The 19,106-nt window shown below is 40.8% G+C and overlaps 1 protein-coding gene and 1 long non-coding RNA gene across 2 annotated transcripts; both read left to right on the forward strand.

The window, feature by feature from the left end:
* The first annotated feature begins 4,940 nt into the window (after positions 1 to 4,940).
* Positions 4,941 to 12,109, forward strand: LOC101912511 (cytochrome P450 7A1). The gene is made up of 6 exons (XM_005238225.3): positions 4,941 to 5,103; positions 6,399 to 6,639; positions 7,302 to 7,915; positions 9,293 to 9,423; positions 10,367 to 10,542; positions 11,159 to 12,109. Exons 1-6 carry the CDS (start codon positions 5,024 to 5,026, stop codon positions 11,456 to 11,458), a joined length of 1,542 nt encoding a protein of 513 aa, XP_005238282.2. The 5' UTR covers positions 4,941 to 5,023; the 3' UTR covers positions 11,459 to 12,109.
* On the forward strand, positions 7,922 to 9,176 carry LOC114012389 (uncharacterized). The gene is made up of 2 exons (XR_003554794.2): positions 7,922 to 8,441; positions 8,487 to 9,176. It is a non-coding gene; the product is annotated as an uncharacterized LOC114012389 (long non-coding RNA).
* Positions 12,110 to 19,106: the final 6,997 nt, after the last annotated feature.

Raw genomic sequence — 19,106 nt, forward strand, 5'->3', positions numbered from 1 at the left:
AATATGAGCACACTATTTTCTTGGAGCCAGATGACTCACAAATTTTGCAGAAGGCAGAGTACAATGTAGACAAAATCTGCTCTCTGAACAACCATGACAGATGCTAAAATAGACCTGTAAAGTGATACTGCAGTAGCATGAATTTATTGTAGATTGTGTAGCTCATTATATAATTAAACTGATTGGCATTATTCTCTACAGTGTATTTCATATCATTTTACTCAAGTTGTTTTAGATGCTCTATTCTTATTCAGGTATACAAGATTTCCACCTTTTCCATTGACCCAACCCAAACCAGGGAAAAGGCGAATCCAGCTAGAGATCTGTTGTATTTAGTTTTGAGATTACAGTCTCGGTGGGGGAGATACTACATTTCTGGCACGATCACTTGGTAACAGCAGCTAGTTTATGCTCTTTCAACAGAGCCCTAAAATGGCAGAGAAAATAAGATGGGGTCAGAACAGGCAACAATCAAGAAGTGCTGTAGTTCCATTTCCTAGTAGTAATTTTAATTTGAGGGCAAACGCAGAAATAACAGAGTGCAATGGAGATGAGGCACAGGACTTAATGGCTTGTCTGCTGTTAACTGCTCCCTGTGAGGGCAGGTCTTTGCCAACACACAGCTGAGAACCAGTGCTGATGTCTGGAAATGGCACTGAGAACCAGTGCTGATGTCTGGAAATGGCACTGAAGGCAGGCTGGGCTATGGCATGCCGAGGCTGGAGGTCAGGCCTGTTGTTACTAGTGAACACGGCAGCCAGCGTTCTCCCCTCCATGCCTGGAGCACTGCTGATGCTTTCCAGTTTCTAGACTTTGTTGGGTCTGTCAAGCCAGCACTGATGCTGGTACAGGATCCTTTGTGATGACAGCTGTCATTCCTCTCTAAAAGTAGCTGCTTCTCATGGCTGGAGAAGAGTAAAACCTGATTCCGTTGAAATCAATATGGCAACATTCACAGTGACCTCAGAAAAGCCAGGTTTTCAGCTTGGCCCTCAGGAACCTCAGCGGTCTTACCCAGCATATCAGAACAGACAGCAATCAACGGCTCCTAAATACCCCACTGTCAGAACAAGGCAAAGTCACTCTTCCCCAGAAACTAGTAGCATGATAACTTTCAAAAAAGCTATACTTGTATGTAAATACAAAGAAAAATACATAGGCATGTAGAATAAATACCATTTTTCTTTTCTAGAAACAAGAAATGTAATTGACTAGCATAGTTCAATGCTGTAGAACACTCAAGTCCCATTAGAAGACTTTTACCAGTAGGTGGTGACACAGAATTATTTATTAGCAGTTTTCTGGCTGCAGAAGGTTCTGAGCTACAAACAGCTCAGCTCTGCAACTTTTTGTTTAAGGTTTTCCTTTAATATGGCTCCACTTTTTCCACTGTTTCACAGCTGCAGAAATGTTTCATAGCTGCAATTCCATCTCCTGGCGGTTGTAGCCTGTCAGACTGTTCCTGCTCTGTGAACTGCAGGGCTGCCTTCACACAGATGACCTGTTTTTTTCATTTGGTTTCAGTGTTTCTCATCTGTTGGCCAAAGTTATTAACCCAGTTGTTGCAACACACACAAGAGAAAAAAGTACATTATTTCTTTATAAGCTGTTCCTCTTATTTACTTCCAGTGAACAAGCAGGTTTTCTGGTTAGCTGTGTGCAAATTTGCTTTTTGCTGCCAAATGTAATCAGCAGCCTCTCATAACTCCAACACATCTTTCTGTGTACCAGTGCTCCTGAGTTATGAAGCCATCAGTAACCCTGGAAAAAAAACGATTCGCCTTAGCTTGACCTATTTATTATTGTCTATTTAAACACCATGAGTGGGTCATGACTAACAAAAGCCATATAGCTACAACATAGGACATGAAGCTGGGGGGGGGGGGGGGGGGAGGACCTGGATGAGTAGTGAGTTGTTTCCAAGCAGCTGTACAAAGCAAGCCAGAAGGCTGCTTTCAGGCTTCACGAGTTACCACAGAAGTGAGCTGGGCCTGTTTGATTTATGGAAACAGTGTTGGCTCCATGAAGACCACAACCAAACGTATTTCACTGGCTGGAGCAGAGGTGATAGACAAGAGTGCTCCTGGCAGCCTCTGCCCACAGTCAGCGGGCATAGCTAGGTAAAAAATGTCTTGATGCCCTTTTGGCGAAAGTGGTGCAATCTTTCTTAACATGCATCATTCTTGACAAAGCCGTGGTCCTGAAGGCGCAAGCAGAACCATGTCTCTGCTGACCTTGCAGCCGGTGTGGGTAGCCAGACAGTCTGTGCTAAACACATCATAGTAGGTAAAATGTCAGGGTACTGCTTTGTCTGCATCCACGTCCTCTTTAGTTGCTCTTTTTGGACTGGTTCTAGTTCACTATGTACAAGGGCTTAACTGAAAAGTCAAATGACAGTTGTTAAAAGTTATTGTATTTTCTAACTACCATCCAATGCATCACTGTGTTTCTCCACTGTTCTTAAGGGATGAACACCCACATTCAAACCTGCAATGACAAAGCCTTATACATTCAAGGATATGGGGTGCTTTATTGCTGCTGGTGACATTGGCCTGAGGTGAGTCTTGAGCCCGGGTCATGTCAGTTCTTTGCACTAATATTCTTCTTACCATTTACACGACAAATTTGCTTCACAAAGCCAAGGCAAAATGAGTCAGTATGTTTTTTCCAACTGCATCCATAACTCCTACGTGTTGCCTTTTTGGACTGGGGCAAGAGAACCAACCTCATACACAACATGCAGTGTGCTGCAGAAAATGTAGTATCTGTCAACCAGTGGGACAACATGAGCTTTGGCAGTGGGAAATGGGACCCAATGTCCAGCCAGATGTTGTGGCTCTGTCTGAAATTGAAGAATGCCAAAATACCATATCCAGAATGTCGGGGCACTCTACTGGTACTGCTGAAAAATCAGCAAAGCCTAATGCCCGCTGGTCTAAAGGAAAGGAGATTGACATTTCTCATCTGCTGAATGTGGGAGAGTATCTATGGCAAACAGCGCTCCCGCTTACATTTATCACAAGGACATATGTCACAGGCTGCACCCTACTATAGTACTGGCTGGCTTTGGGGCTGTAGATTTGCCTATTGAAGAAACTAGGTGGGAGATGATCTGGAACTAGAAGGCACCTGAAACTGGGAAAAAGTGACTCTGTTCTATCATAATACTTATTTATCAAGGGGGATGCCACACAAGGGTCTTTTAAATGGAAAAGACAGGGCACATCTGGTTTTCCTGAGAGAAAGAGAAATTATTTAAGGTAGGCTGCCAAGCAGCTTCTCTTCTCTGCCTGCACCTGGTTACACTTTTAGTGGTATTATATATGCACAAATCAAAAAGAGAAAGAAGGCGGGCAGCGTTAGAGAAGTTACTCCTGTTCTGGCAGCGGGATACCTTTTATAAATGATGTTATCATCACACTGCAGTACAACTACCCAAACCATGCAAGGAAAAAGTGTGACTGGCAGCTCTACCTGGTGCATGATAGTTTGAGGAGCCACAGGTATCTGTTGCTGGTTAAACATTGTTCCTGACTGACAGAAGCTTCCAACTTTGTTGTTCGTTGTCATTTGGACATAAAAAGGCTGAGACCTACACATGCAATAAGAATTAGACACAAATTATCATACTTGTTAAGGATGAGGAATGATAGGCTGTAGTCAAAGATGACACCCAGAACTGAAATTTCCCATAATGGAAATAAGCAGAAAATGGGAAAGCATGGCTTTTATAAATTCTATACATTCTGTTATAACGGACTAAATTCAGCTAATGAAAAAGCAGGAAAATGAAAGAAATGCCTGTACGCCTGTGCTTAAATGGAAGTGGGGTGAGGGACTGGATCTTGAGCTGACACTCAAAAGGAGTTGGCTTTTTAAGTGGGGGAAAACCTCAATGCTAAAAAAAGAATTTATTTCTTCAGTATAGCAGCTTAAAAATTGCCTCAGATGTGCATCCCCATGCCTCACTGCCTTCCTTGGTTTGAAGCCAGGATAATGTTCCCATCTGCCAGGTTTGCAGCTCAACACCTTCAGTGCAGTGTTCGATTTGGACAGCAAAAGTTCCAAATCTTTATTGTTTTATCACACAGCTGTAGGGACACTAACAAAAACTGGTACAAAAGTGAGCCTGAAGAAGTGACTTAAACCCATGTTTCTCTCTTAGAAACATATTAGGCCCTGAATGACTAATGAGTCATCACTATATGCTACCTGAGCTGCCTCCTCAACAGCTTGATGCCAGTTGCTACAAAGCTAGAGTCTGAGCTCTCCAGCGACAGAAAGGGAAAACAATTTAATGGGAAAATAAAGGGTGATCCAAAGACAATGAAAAAACCCCAAACCAGTATGGTTGTCTAATCCTGCTTTCTTTTCTCTCAAGCTGCATTATAAAAGCCCATTTTCCCCTTTCTACCAGAGAAACGTAGTTAGAGGGAGCAAGCTCATCTCCACAACCATCCCTTTGCCCACAGCTGAACCCTCACCATCCCCTCTCACAGCGGTACATGGAACCAGGGCAGGCCACGAGAAGGAGAAGGGAGGGGGTGAGCAGGTTGGCAGCTAAAGGACAAGATGAGCTGCAGCCACCACTTAGCTTGAATCCTTTGGACACCTGTTGGTAGCCATTTCATATATTGCTAAACTTGAACTATAAACTGTAATCGGTAAATCTGCAGGATAGATCAAACCACACCTGACAGACCTTCAAATTATCAGCTATTACAGCTGTTTGATTACTTTGGAACTGCTACTGATGTGTGACATCAGCTCAAGGCCATGTCTGCAACTGCCTACATCAATCCAGCAAAGCTCTCTGAAGAAAAATGTCAGAAGAGAGACAATACAGGGTCTCTCCAGAAATGGTTAATCAATAGCTTGCTAGGTTGGCTGAATGCCATTAGATACAGTGGGGCACCCACTGGATATAAATTGTGACCTGTCTTCTGTATCATTCTCAGTCACCTCTCCTGCCATACTGGTAGTTACCATTTTTCCACTTGGAAGTTTTTGGGCATCACCAGAAATGTTCATAACATCATGGATCTGGGGAACATTGATAATACTCTGTTGTGGGTTTTGGTTTCTTCAAGGGAGGAGGAGAAGGTAAGGAATCTACAATTGTACCTCAGTGTACCTAGCTTTTATTTCTATCAAATATACTGTGTACATAACTAAAAGAAGTGTCATCTGAAGACTGTCAGATGGACAGGTGCAGGGTGGCATGGGCAACACTGTAGTTTGGTCTTTTGAGAGATTTATGTTACAATAGCATGTTTGTGTATGGGCTTTTTAATAGTGAGGTAATTCCTAGACATAGCTGTAGACACAGATCTATGAATAAAGGAAGTAACTGAAACAAAAATATGCATGTTCTGGTTTCCTAAAGTCCTGGGCTATAGTTTCACCCGCATTGTAATCACAGCTAATACCTTCTTATATCTAATTATAGTGTAATACCTATTTACAACCATTTTCATAATATCAGTCTATCATACATAGTAACACAGTTTAATACAGATATTTATGTACCTTATTATGTCTAATTCCTTAAAAGCATTTGTCCTACTGGCATATTTACTTAAGGAGCAAATAATTTGCTTACCTGTTGTAACTTTGTATTTTTAGCAGTCATTACTTGTTTTACTTTAAACTCTTAACAAAAAGGGTGAAAATAGTTATCTTCAGATAATAACCATTATGAATTTATTGGAAAAGCTAAAGTATTCATTATTTTAGCAGCCACGGTGTCCTTATTCAGGAAAGTCATTTTCTGACTCAGAATAAAAAAAAAATCATTTAAGTATATGCCTAACTTACAGCATGTGTTTGCTTGAAAGGCTAACTCTTAAGCTTACTGAAGGTCATAGCAAAATTCCCACTGCTTTCAGCAGGATCTGGTCCAAATGGGATATGCCAATACTAACAAACTTTCTACGCTAAAAGGCTATTCCCCTTGGTATTCAAATTGAATTGTGGATACTGTTGCCCAAAAATTTATCAGATGATACTGATGGGATGGATTATTAATTTATGGGGCAATTACATAACTACGTATGTTAGCTAACGACAACAACTCTGCATTTAAACAGGTGAAAAGTATATTCCTGATCTAGGGAAAAGAAAGATGACATAATTGAACTGTGTTTTATTATGTTTATTATAATACAGGCTGTTAAAGTTATTCTTTCTTACACACCATAAACCTCACAATAGGCTCAGTCCTAAAAGGGGAGAATAATATTTGTCAATATACTATTTTTTTGGTGGTTTGGGTTGGGGTTTTTTTTGTATTTTTTCACATTACAAAAATGTAGCATCAGTATTTTACTTACCTGGTAGTCCTGGGGAAGAGATCCTTATACATACTTACAAATTCAGTTTCTGTTTGTGTTTTGTAGGCGACAAGGTGAGCCACCACTTGAAAATGGGTTCCTTCCATACCTGGGCTGTGCCTTGCAGTTTAGTGCCAACCCTCTTGAATTTCTCAGAGAAAAGCAGAAGAAGCATGGCCACATTTTCACTTGCCGAGTAGCGGGGAAATACATTCATTTCCTCACTGACCCTTTTTCATACCATGCATTGATACGCCAAGGAAAACACTTGGACTGGAAGAAGTTCCATTTTGCTACTTCTGCCAAGGTACTACTTTAAAAATGGTTTTAATATTTAACATGCAAAGTATCTGCTGGCAGGACAGTTGTACCCAGTTAATCCCTATATCATAACTGTGCCTTTGAGATAGAATTGGTTTCATATTTCTGCACTTTTATTGGTTTAAAACATTGGGGTCTTTTTTTCCATTTCCTTAATGGAAAGGAAATTTGCAATGGTTTGAATTATCCAAGAATGACATTGTTTAGCCACATAGTATCCCAACTTGCTAAAGCAGGAATACAATTAACACCATCCGCAAAATGATAATGTAGCTTGCTGAAACCTTCTTCAGGAGGTTCTCACTGCTATGGAAGTTTTGGTCCTAATGCCTTAAAAAATGATGCAACACTGTAGGAGCTCAGTCAAACTCTTACTGAAGTAAGCAAAAAGGCTCCTGTTAAAGTCAACGGGAGCTGAATGAAGGTCTAGGTAACCATGTCCATTTAATTGTGAGCATGTATTTGAATCTATTTCATTTGCCCACTTCACTGTTATGGCTCACCGAGAAAGCATCAGTGCTAGTACTGATAACCTTTATTTTCTCTAGTAAGCTATGAAGTTATACTTTGGATTTAATTTCTATTAACATTTATCATCAAGGTTATGACAGGCCTTATTGATCATGTATACAATTTATTTTGTGACAGGCTTTTGGGCATGGTAGCATTGACCCAGCAGAGGGAAACACCACTGAAAATTTTCATCAGACTTTCATTAGAACGCTTCAAGGTAATGCCCTAGATGCCCTCATTGAAGCAATGATGGAAAACTTACAGTACGTCATGCTGCAGTCAAGAACATCTAAACTTCAGTCTAATATCTGGGTGACAGAAGGACTCTATACATTCTGTTGCCAGGTGATGTTCGAGTCTGGCTTTTTAACACTTTTTGGTAAAGAATTTAATTCAAATAATGACAAGAATCTATCATCAAAGCAGGAAACTGAGAGAGCTCGTATCCTAAATGCCCTTGAAAACTTTAAGGAATTTGATAGGATCTTTCCAGCCCTCGTGGCGGGGCTGCCTATCCACCTCTTCAAGAGTGCCCACAGCGCACGTGAGAAGCTGGGAGAGGCACTCCTCCACAAGAACCTCCTGAAGAGAGACAACCTCTCTGAGCTTGTCACTCTCCGTATGTTCCTGAATGACACTCTGTCAACCTTCGATGACATGGAAAAAGCGAAGACCCATGTGGCAGTGCTCTGGGCCTCACAAGCCAACACCATTCCTGCCACGTTTTGGAGCTTGTTCTATCTTCTTAAGTAAGTCCCAATGCTTCTTATTTCCAAACAGGAAAAAAGTTTCATATCTTTCAGAAACCAGTTCATTAATACAGGCAAATTCCACTGCTTGATACTTCATCAGTGTCAAAAAGCTTACTGATTACAACAGAAGTGGCATGTTGTTCTGGACTTCCACAGAAACACTCTTCACTCACCTGAGACCAAGTAGTAATACCACAGAGCAATTCTGCAGAAGTTTGGGGTTTTTTTTTTAAAGAAAAGCACACTGGGGCAATGCTACTCTTTGTCAAGACAGTTTTGAAGTAAATCTATATGATATGACATTAAAGTTGTTGGTTGCAGTCGGAACATTAATTGTATTGAAGGCTCCCAATATAATCAGACATTTTTAGACTGTCTCACTAGAGCAGGCAAAATGAGCTTTAACTTCATTACTGTTCTCACAGATAGATAATAGAGAATAGTTTATATATTGATAGAACCTACTGAGGCTGCGGTGCAGACTGCAGCTGCTGAACTTGTTACTCATGAGAGCAGTGCACAAGTTCAGATAAGACTATTAAATGTCCATTTTAGAGCAGTGCACAAGTTCAGATAAGACTATTAAATGTCCATTTTAGAGTGGGTCTCTGTGGAGTATAATCTACCTCAACATGACTGACTCTTAAGTATGTATCTCAATTGCTGACGTTTTTATTGTCAGTGGCTTGCACCCTCATATCTACCTGCCAACGCTAAAAACTGAGGTTCCTTAGTGCTTTTCACTCCAAGAATGCATTGGCATTAGGTCTTCTGGCTTTAGTCTTTTAACACCCTGATTGTACCTTCATCAAGACACTATTGCATCCTGTATTGTTATGTATACAAATTTCACCATAGCTCATACATTCCGTGTCTGTAAGAAAGTCTAGACAGCAAAGGATACTATGTGGACTTTTAGTATTAGGAAGATTCTTTTCAGCGAGGCAGAATATTGCTACGTAATGGGACATCATCCAGGATAAGTGATGTTATAAAACTGATATATAATCCTGTTCCCAAACTTTCTACCCGCAGTGGGGATATTCCCTAATCTAATTGTTTTATTTCTTGTTCCTGGCATTCCTTTTTAGTTACTGTTTATTACCTGAGTTATGCAAACCAGTTCTGTCCTGCTTGTCTTTGGAGACGGACTCAAATACTTGTGGTTCTTTTCCTTTTTTTGAAGCTGTGGTACCTTTGCCAATACCTGAAAAAGTGTAATTGCAGCATTTTCCTGCAACATTTTCATTTTAAAAGGCTGAACTTGTCAGCTATCAAACTAAATTTTAGTCAGGAAGAAAATTAATGACAAAACCCCTTTTAAAACATTCTTAAGTGTAAAATTATGTTATACTTCTGCTCTTTTGATCTTAGGAATCCGGAAGCAATGAGAGCTGCTACCAAAGAAGTGCAAAGTATTTTGGAAAGTGCCGGAGAGAAGATCAGCTTAGATGGCAAACATATTTCCTTGAACCGAAAACAGCTGGATAATATGCCAGTACTAGGTAGGATTACTTTATGCAGGAGTACCAGAAATCACCCCACATTATTCACAGTGTTCTATTTGTTACCAGATAAATGCTTGCTCAGAATTACTATGGAATTAGCCAACAAATGCTAGAACAAAACCCTATATGTTTCTGAGCAACACAATCAGTCTTCCCAATGTCCCAGGTGGTACTGAGTATAAAAATTCACGTGTATAGCACTTTTTCATGGGTAATGGCATGTCTCGATACGGCTACAAAGCTACATAACATAGTATGGGAGACCTATGGATAATTCAGAACAGTCTTTTGTTTAGTAATGACTTTAGATCAAATAAAACAGCATTGCCAAATTTTATATCCCAATTCTTACAAAGTGAAACAGTATCTTCTAACACCACTAGGTTTATTTCTTCTTAATATTATTCAAATTATGGGCACATTTTCAAAAGTGTCAAAGTTATGGAGAGTTTTGAAAATGTCATCCTTTAACTACTGTGGCCTTAAAAAAAAAATCAGCTTATGTTGAAACAAAAAAAACCCCAAGTTACTTTTTCTGAATACTGGTTTCTATGCACCACTCTTAAAGTTTCAGAAAATCCTGATCACTGCACTGTTTCTTTTCTTGTTATGTTTCCAGTTACGACTGGTTCGTTCTTTATCTCAGAGTGAAAATGTGTCTCACTTTCAAATATTCTGTTGCATCAACTAGAAGTATTTTTCTAGGGGAAAGCAGATTATGTTTTCAGTATTATCTGCAGAAGAGATAATAGTGCTAAAAAGAAATGAGAAAGATACTTTCTTAGGCATTTAGAAAGTTTTTGTCAAAATATTTTAAAATATTTCTTCTAATAAATGCAGGGTTTGGTAATGGGTCTGAAATAGTTCAAAATACATGATCTCCCTCAAGGACACACACATACCATTTCCATGGTAATCGTTCCTTTTCCTCTCCTAATAGACAGCATCATCAAGGAGGCAATGAGGCTATCAAGTGCATCCATGACATTCCGAGTTGCCAAGGAGGATTTCACTTTGCACTTGGAGAATCAGTTTTACAACATTCGCAGTGACGATATCGTAGCTCTTTATCCTCAACTGTTGCATTTTGATCCAGAAATCTATGCTGATCCCTTGGTAAGTATTTAGCAAAGTGCATTAAACTCTGAGTTCTAGCAGAAGCTGACATGCCTTTAAATAGAGCATGTATCAGGGGTGCCCCCGCGACTGGTTTTCTGTTGTACTCCGGGCAGTCTGCTCTTACGCCTGGAGACGTAATGGTAGGCAAGAAAAAGAATAAAGTCAGTGCAAGCACTAGCTCCAAAACATGTTTCAGTCTAACCAAAAAGTGTGCTGCCAGCCCAAGACAGCCTTCTACTTACTGCCTTCCTCCGTGAGGAAAGATCACCATTATGGGGGGGTTGAGGGAGGTCAAGGGTAAGGATAGTATTTTCCCAAAGGCACAGAATGAGAAATATTTCAGTTCTACTGCATGACCAAGAACGCAGGTTATAAACCTTGTTTTCAGAGGTCAGAAAAGGAGAGTTACCAGCAAAGAACCTGGGATCATGCCGCACATACCAGAACTGAGATGCCACCCTCTCTAAAACAGCCCCATGGGGCCTGGTGCTACCGTACAACACTTACTGCTAGAGGCTTTTCTTCCTCAGCCTGCATTTCATGTCTTAATGGCATTTTCTAGTCTTTGGAGACATTAAAATACCAAGTAACTGTTTTGTGGGTTTATTTACAGACATTCAAATATGATCGCTTTCTCAATGAGAACGGAGAAGAAAAGACGGACTTCTACCGCAACGGTCGCAAGTTGAAGTATTACTATATGCCATTTGGGACAGGCATAGCAAAATGCCCTGGCAGGTTATTTGCTGTCCATGAAATTAAACAATTTTTGGTTTTGGTTTTTTCATATTTTGAGATAGAGCTGGTGGACAATAACGTGCAATGCCCTTCTTTAGACCAATCCCGTGCAGGACTGGGTATTTTGCAACCAGTCAATGACATTGATTTCAGGTATAGACTGAAATGCCTATGAATATATACATATGTTATATTATACATATAAACTATGTACTATATAACATATGCTTTATATATGTTTTATGCATGTATACAAATGAAGCATTGCAAGACTTGGGGGGAAATCTGTATGAAGATGCTAATTCATCAGTCTAATGGAAAATGCATAATGTATACCATTATGGTACCAGCATGCAGTGGGTTTAATGCACTGTGTTGATGCAAATGACTCCCCTTTTACCAACCATTTTGAAATGCAAGTTAAGATTTTGAATTGTGTGAGTACAATAGTTCTTTTTTTTTTTTCTGTCAGCAAATACTTTCCCAGAGTTAGTTAGAATTTAATCTGCTACTTCAAAATGATTGTCAAAATTCAACTACAGTTAAAACTTATTCTTTTTTATAAGTGAAATGTTGGGGGTGGTGGTTCTCCCCACAGACAAAATAAAATTTTTGTTGTATAAAGACAGATTCACAGTGAGGAGGGGACAGTTTCCTGGGGAAGTACCTTTATGGTTTTATGAAAAACTAGAAAAAGACTTGAAGAAAACCTACAGAAATGTTCACGTTCTAGTGAAACTACAAAACTTGTATGATATTCATTGTAATATACTTATTTTCAGAAAGTTGTAACTGTATTAAAATAAACGATATTGGCTGAACCAAATGCATCTCCAGACTGCTTGTCATTTTAATGTCTTAATGCTATCAAAGATTTATGCACTTATCCAAAGCCACCTAAGCCAGCTTTAAACTAGCCAGCTCCAATGCCAATATGGAGATAAATAAATAGCTACCCTATATTCACCAGTATTCTAGCTGGATTTTGCACAGTTGCCTGAACTCCATAATTCCACTGGTCATACTCCTTAGGTCTTCCTAGTCTAATTCAATTAAAGTTATCATGGGTAGTATGCCCCCATATTTCATTTTTAGTGGTGGCATTTCCATAAGAGCAATTGTTCTAGAGAAAATAAAATTTGGTTCTCTAACATCCCTATCCTTTCCTGCTGCATATGATTGATGGATGGATGGATGTCACAAAAGCCCATTTTTTAATGAAACATCTTCAGGCTGAAAGAGATAGTTTTCTTATCATCTGCCAATGAAAAGAACAAATGGATTTAAAATACTGTTTTTATCCTGGGTTTGCATGTTTCTGAAGGACTTATGGTCAGACCTTTTGTCCTTGACTCAAAAGTAAGCCTCATCACAGAAGACGAGGTACAGGACTATTAGATATTTTCAAATTTCACATTCTGGCAAGACATCCAGTCTAGCTGATAGAGCTCTTCCTAAACACTGAATTTTGGATTGAGTCCTAGAACTGCTTTAAATTATGTATCCATTTCTTTTCTCACTATCCACTGTGCTAAATATTCAAAGGTAAATAAAAAGATTCTGTAGTGTGTGATTATTTATTAGCTGTGTGTTGTCTTTGTAATTTTATTTAATCTCTTTTCCTTCTTAAAGGAGAATAGAGAACACCGATTTGTTGCCATTTGCGATACATGTAATATTCAACTATTATGTGTAATGCAAATGGGTTTCAATTATTACTTTGATTCTTTTGGTAAGGGAAGTATCCAGTCTTTATGTACAGCTTGTTTTCATACTTCTGTCAATTAAATTTTGGTATGATTTATATAAATTACAGCACATTCAAGGTAAGCTAGCATTGACTCAGAGAATACATGAAAGTCTGACATTATCACTACATGTGCCCTGGCACATACTATTACCATTAGAGTATCTACTCCCCCTTTCTTAGAGAAATCCTACTTAAAACAACAGCTTCTGAGGGTAGCAAAGCTATGCAATGCTTTAAGCAATATACTCTTCCTTTATGAACAGGAATTCAACATAGAATTCCAACAGCAGATAATAAAAGATAAGAAGACAACTGCTAAAGCAACTCTAGGTTCCCTGGAAAATTAAGCCTTCCTTTACATCCTTTGCCTCCTTCAAACTGGCTGTTCCAAACTGATCTGACTGGGCTTTAATGTTTTCTCTCAGCTCCCTTGCTCTATAAGAAACTGAAGTATTCTGTTTCTTTTGGTCTATGAGAAACTGAAGTATTCAGTAGCTCCTAGAGCTGATACGACCTCCAGCTACCCAAGTGTGGGAAAATAATGGAAGACTGGAGAGGAGGATTGCAAACATGCTCAAGTGACTTTCAGCTAGGGTGTCAAAAACCACATATATCAAACTAATAATTGTTTAGCCTTCTGTGTTGGACAAGTAAGACATCTGTGTTTAGATAACATAGGCCTATGATAGACTTAGAGGCACCCTATTGAAAATGCTTGAGATTCCTGCCCTGCTGTGGGAATGATCAAAGCACAGCGGTAAACTACACCCGCACGAATGAGTACAGGGGAAAACAGCAGCTTTGGTGATCCTGTGGCGTGGACAGAGCTCCAAGGTGCCTGCATCCCCACTTGTCTGCCTCTGCCTGGGTGCTACTTCAGGGATCCCCTGGTAATGAAAGTAAATTTACTCTCTGCATTTCATCTGTGGTTTTGTGGTTTCCTATGTCCTGCCTGTGCTACCAACAGTAGAAAACTGGGGGGAAGGCAAAACCACCACAGGATTCACTCTGCAGGGTAAAGCCAAGTCCTGAACATTGTGGGGAGGTTACTGACTTCATTGCCAAGTGCCAATGCTTTCGGAGATGGCACCGGAGATACAAAAGCCAGCATCTCCATGTTTGCATGGTCTTCTTGGCACTTTCTCCTTCCTCTGCCGTGTGTTAATCCTGATCCACTGGAATTATGCTCTCAGGGCTTTGCTTGACTGACCTGATCTCGTTAGCTAGTCTTCCCCACTATGCTGACAGTGTCTACATTAGGTCAGATGCCTGTTTTCTTTCCCAGGACTCTGAAACCCATTCTCCCCTCAGCTACTATATTCCTCCCCTTTTTATATAACTTTTTCATTCCTTCTGGATACTTGCTACGTGGGCTGATCTATAGAGGGTATTACAAAAGATATTGGTGTGATCTCTCTAACCCTTCATAGGGACTTCAGCATTTTAACCAGAGGTTCAGCTAGGGAGAACCATGCCACATTTTTCATTGCAGCAGACATATAGGGAGAAGCTTCTGTTTCTGTTAGAGTTTTACTTTTCATATTGTTTTTTTCAGTGAGGATTAGCTCAGTCTTTAATGTTCAGAATGTACCAGATAAATGCTACAAATATGTTAGGTTCTGCCTACAGCCTTCAGCCAATTTTGCACCAAGAAGATGAAGAGCAAGCAAATAAAAACTGTGAAGTTCTGTCAGGCTGGACTGCTATTTACAAATTTATGTTTGAAGTCAGTTCTAAAATTGTTGACATTCTAAAACAAAAAGTGCCTCATTGCAACTTGCATAAATCCCTACGGATTTCTAATGGAAATAATCTAAACTGATGGTCTTAAAGGTCTATTTGCAATTAAAATAACTATAATATTTTTTTTTATTTTGTGATACGTATTTATGCACATGATAAACAACTTTGCTTTAAAAATTATTTACTCCAATATGGAAAGTACAAAGCTTTGTTTTCAAAGAAAACTTAAGAAATTCAAGTCCAATGGAAAAGAGATATACTTCTGCTAGGGCAGATATGACTAACGAATGGCCAGAACACCCAAATGTTTATGCATTACAACTATCTTATAGTAGTAATACAGATCTGCTTAACTTTAAAATGGCCAGCTTTAGTACCCCTCACATTGCTCTCCTAGAGAGCGAATTCAAAGATTTCCTAACCAGGGCAGTGAGACCATTCCCAGGTCACAAAACACAGCAGAGGCAGGCATGAGGGTCCGGATCTATCCCACCAAAGTCCAATGTCTTAACTGCAGAGCCATCATGAATTGGCAGAACGCAGCACTGTTGCCAGACCATACACAGGGTCCTGCCGGGGTGGCTCAGGTGCTCCTGCTGACACTCCTGCAGCGGCGCGGCCCTCACCACCCAGGCCTCCCATCACTTGCCTGTCGCTGGTGTAGAAATTCTCCATTGGCAGCTGGACCCACAGCCTGTGGATTGGTATTCAGTGTATGAAACAACAGAGATGACCAGTGCTTTCTGCCCGGTTCTGAACAGGAACGCGAGGAGTATATCAGCATGTCTTCAGGGGACTGTGCAAAGCAATGCCACTTTTTAATGTTGACCTGATGATATGCAGCTGAAAAGATCCAGTATAACCCCCCCAGTACGCTTCCACTTTGTGACAAAAGACATACAGATGAACAGTTTGAACAGTTTTGATAGGGATTTCTTTTTTTTATATCAGGCTATATACAAGTATTTTGGTTTGCTGCCATGGCTGCTAGTTTTCTAACCTCAGTTAAACCCCCGTTACTGTGGTCACACAGATGCAAGTGAGGGCAGAAAAGAGTACAAAGTCTGTGGCAGCTATGCCTCAGCTAATGAAATCAAATACTTCAGCAATCGATAGTCATCTGCCTTGCCAGAGTCATGGACACCACGAGGTTATAACAGGGCAATCCTCTTTGCTATCTCTCCTAACAGCAGTACTTTTCTTAACATAAGGAGACCAAAAAAAGGAAGGCTAAAGACCATAAGAGCAATTAGAAAAATACTGGGCAAATCCAGGCTGGTGAGAAGGAGGCAACCTCTGCCATGGGTTGTGTATGTATATCACATTACATACTTACTAGGTAAAATACGTAAAGAGATAAGGGCAAAAGTGTGGTAAAGACCCCATCCCTCAGGTGAGGAACCTAACCATTAGGTTAGCTCAGGCATTCATTCCATTTCTCAGGTAATCTGTGGCCTGTTTTCTCTGAAAAACTGAATGGTTTCAACAGGATGATTTGCATGACCCCCTGATGGTACCCTTACAGCTAAAGTGCTCTCTTGGCTGAGAAAAGATTCAATTTCAACACGGGATTGAAGTCCCTGAGGTAGAGGAGGGTACCCAGTCCAGTCTCTCCCACACCTCACAGGATGACGCTAACCTTGCGGCTGTCCTGTTAAGGGTGAGTAAGAGTGAGAGGTACCTTCTGAAGGAGGCACAAGCATATTATAGATTAGTCAGGAGTTTAAGCACTCGAGCTTTTTTTGGACCCAGACAAGCTCTGCATCAGGCTAACCAGGTGCCCCTGCACAGTGATCTTGAAATTAGGAGCATGACACAGGCAGCTGGGTCAGAGCCGGTGGCTCATAACCCAGCAGAAGGAGGCATTTCAGCTAAGCAGATGGAATCTAGGCAGTGAAAATCTACACTTTTCAGGATAAAAGAAAACTTTACCTCATCACGGAGTTCTTGGAGGTGACACAATGACCTTACTAATAAAATAAGACACCTTATCAGAAAACAAGACAGTTTTACATTTCTAAAACCATGCTGGCCATAGCTGTTCACCAGCTGGGATTCATCCATGGAGAAACTACCCCGGATAAGCCTTTGCTGTCTGTAAAGGGTAATGTAAACCCACCCTGCGCAGTCATCTGTCTCCAGCAGGCTGAACCAGCTCCTTCCCGGCAATGTGAGCATGAAGCAGCAGCAGCCACACTCGGTGGCAGCAGTGGCAGGCTTGGGATGCAGTATGCAGGGATGTATTGGGATGCAGTAAGGTGCAGCATGGAGGGAGCTCTCAGTGGTTGGGACCTGGCCCTTGTGAGCTGCAGCACACTGGTGATTTTCTCAAGGTTAAGGTTCAGCCTGGAACTGCTTTACAGGATGAAGCTAAAAGCATCCTAGCCAAATTTTGAAAGGAAGAAGCTGCCACTGCATTGTGTAGGGACACATTGTGTGAGGCTTGCTTTTAGGGGCTCCCCAACAGCAGAGGGAGAAGACCTTCTGCTCTGTGGGTCCTGATGGACTGAAGGTCAAAGCTGTGTGCAAAGTGCTGCTCTTCTCAGTCAAAATTACAGCACTTCCCTGCTTAAAGAGAAGCAGAACTGTAGGCACCTAGCAACAGAGCTGCCAATAAGTTCAGGCAGCCACTCTTCAACTTGTCAACAGTGGTTTTGGTCACTGTGGTTTTGAACAAAGACTTTCAGACCCTACCTAAAGGTCTTAAATTTATTTTGTATTTTACTGTTGAAATATCAGGATAAACTGTTGTTTATATGACTTCTCATGCAAGTTTCTGACGAATAACAAATGAGGAAGCAAAAGGAGGAAAAGTCATGAGATATTTTTTCTGAAAGCATAAAATAAATTTTAGTGATAACTATAGCTTGGTTGCCAATAGGGTGCTTCAAAAGATACTGTTCATGGTCTTAGTGTAAATGGGTAACTGTAGAAGCATAAATTGGTATCTGCCATTTATGAACTGCACAGTGCTAAGGTGGCATGTCAGCAGCCTGAAGATAGGGCCAAGATCTGCTCTCATTTACACCACCATAAGGTCAACACAGTTAAACAGCACACACAGGGGGCTTGATCATAATTCTGCCTACAACCTGTCCCTCTTTAGTTAGCTGCATACAGGAGCTTTGGTGGTAAAAGCAGTCATTGCCTCATAATAACCTTAGAATTAAACAATAAAAAGGTTACATACTATTAAATGGACTGCTGTCAGTGCAAATACCCAGCTTGCTAACTGTTGTTGACTTTGTTTTCTGCCAAGACAGACAACTCTGTGGGACAGACTTCAAATCAAACGATCTTCAGTGGTCCACGTGTCATGAAAGGAGAGAGAGGTCACTTCAGAGCAATTCACTGGAGAGCCACAGATTTTTAAAATGGAAAGCTCATTTTACATAATTCACCAATAAATAAGATCCTGCAGATCCCACTGATCATTTTAAGAATAACAAGTAATTTCTGAAATTCACCTTATCAGATAGAAGGATCCCATAGAGATTTTGAAAGATTAAAACACCTTGGCTGACTGAATCACACTTGTGTTGAGATCTCTTCAGTGTGAGGAGCCATGTCATTATTTCTTGGTAACATTTGTGTAACAGTTGATTGGAAGGGGATTAGATGACTCATGGTCGCCAGTAACGGCAGACATACAAACATCCACAAGAACATCATTAAAGACCATAAGCTGGAAAAGGTCAGGTTGGAGGTCCACTTCACCCTAGGTGTGGCAAGAGGTTTGCTTTGCCCAAGAGTATGGCAAGCGTGAGTGGAGCTTCCTCAGGATCTGTATAAGGCTCCTACATAATGAACTTGCTCTCAGAGATGCTCAACCTACAAGTGCTCAGCTCTTTCCAAGAAAAAACTGGTTTTCTGTCAGGTTCTGGAGGGCTTTGGGAGGCCTCTGTCCTTTTGCTAGCTGCTGGCAAAAGCCCTGCGTGAAGTACTGGCGGGCAGGCGTGTGGGGCTAGTCCTTGCCACCCCTGGGACACACTTGACCCAGCTGTGCCATGGCCAGTCCCACCTTCCAGTAGATTCAGTTTATAAAGAGAGCAGTGCCAGCCCCCCTGGCTCTCGTCAGACCGTGCTCCATATGGATATCTGGCCTATATTGCACAGAGCACCTCAGAAGGTAAATCTGAGACTGCAAGAGAAACGTGGACTGATACAAGCACTCGGTGCCTGCAAAAAGTTTTCTCATTCACCACGGTGAGCTTGCACAGCTGAAGCACAGGGTGGGGAATGCTGCCTGAAGGGTTAAATCAGTGGGCAAGAGGAGAACTGGGCCTTGCTGCCCTATGGTGACCTCAGCTCTGCTCCCTCCTCTAACGAT

Source organism: Falco peregrinus, chromosome 3 (assembly GCF_023634155.1).
Source record: "Falco peregrinus isolate bFalPer1 chromosome 3, bFalPer1.pri, whole genome shotgun sequence".
Taxonomy (NCBI): domain Eukaryota; kingdom Metazoa; phylum Chordata; class Aves; order Falconiformes; family Falconidae; genus Falco; species Falco peregrinus.

Coding starts and splice junctions, on each gene's coding strand:
- LOC101912511 (XM_005238225.3), top strand. CDS start 5,024: ATGTTCATAACATCATGGATCTGGGGAACATTGATAATACTCTGTTGT. Junction 5,104..6,398: donor CTTCAAGGGAGGAGGAGAAG/GTAAGGAATCTA, acceptor TGTGTTTTGTAG/GCGACAAGGTGAGCCACCAC. Junction 9,424..10,366: donor GGATAATATGCCAGTACTAG/GTAGGATTACTT, acceptor CTCTCCTAATAG/ACAGCATCATCAAGGAGGCA.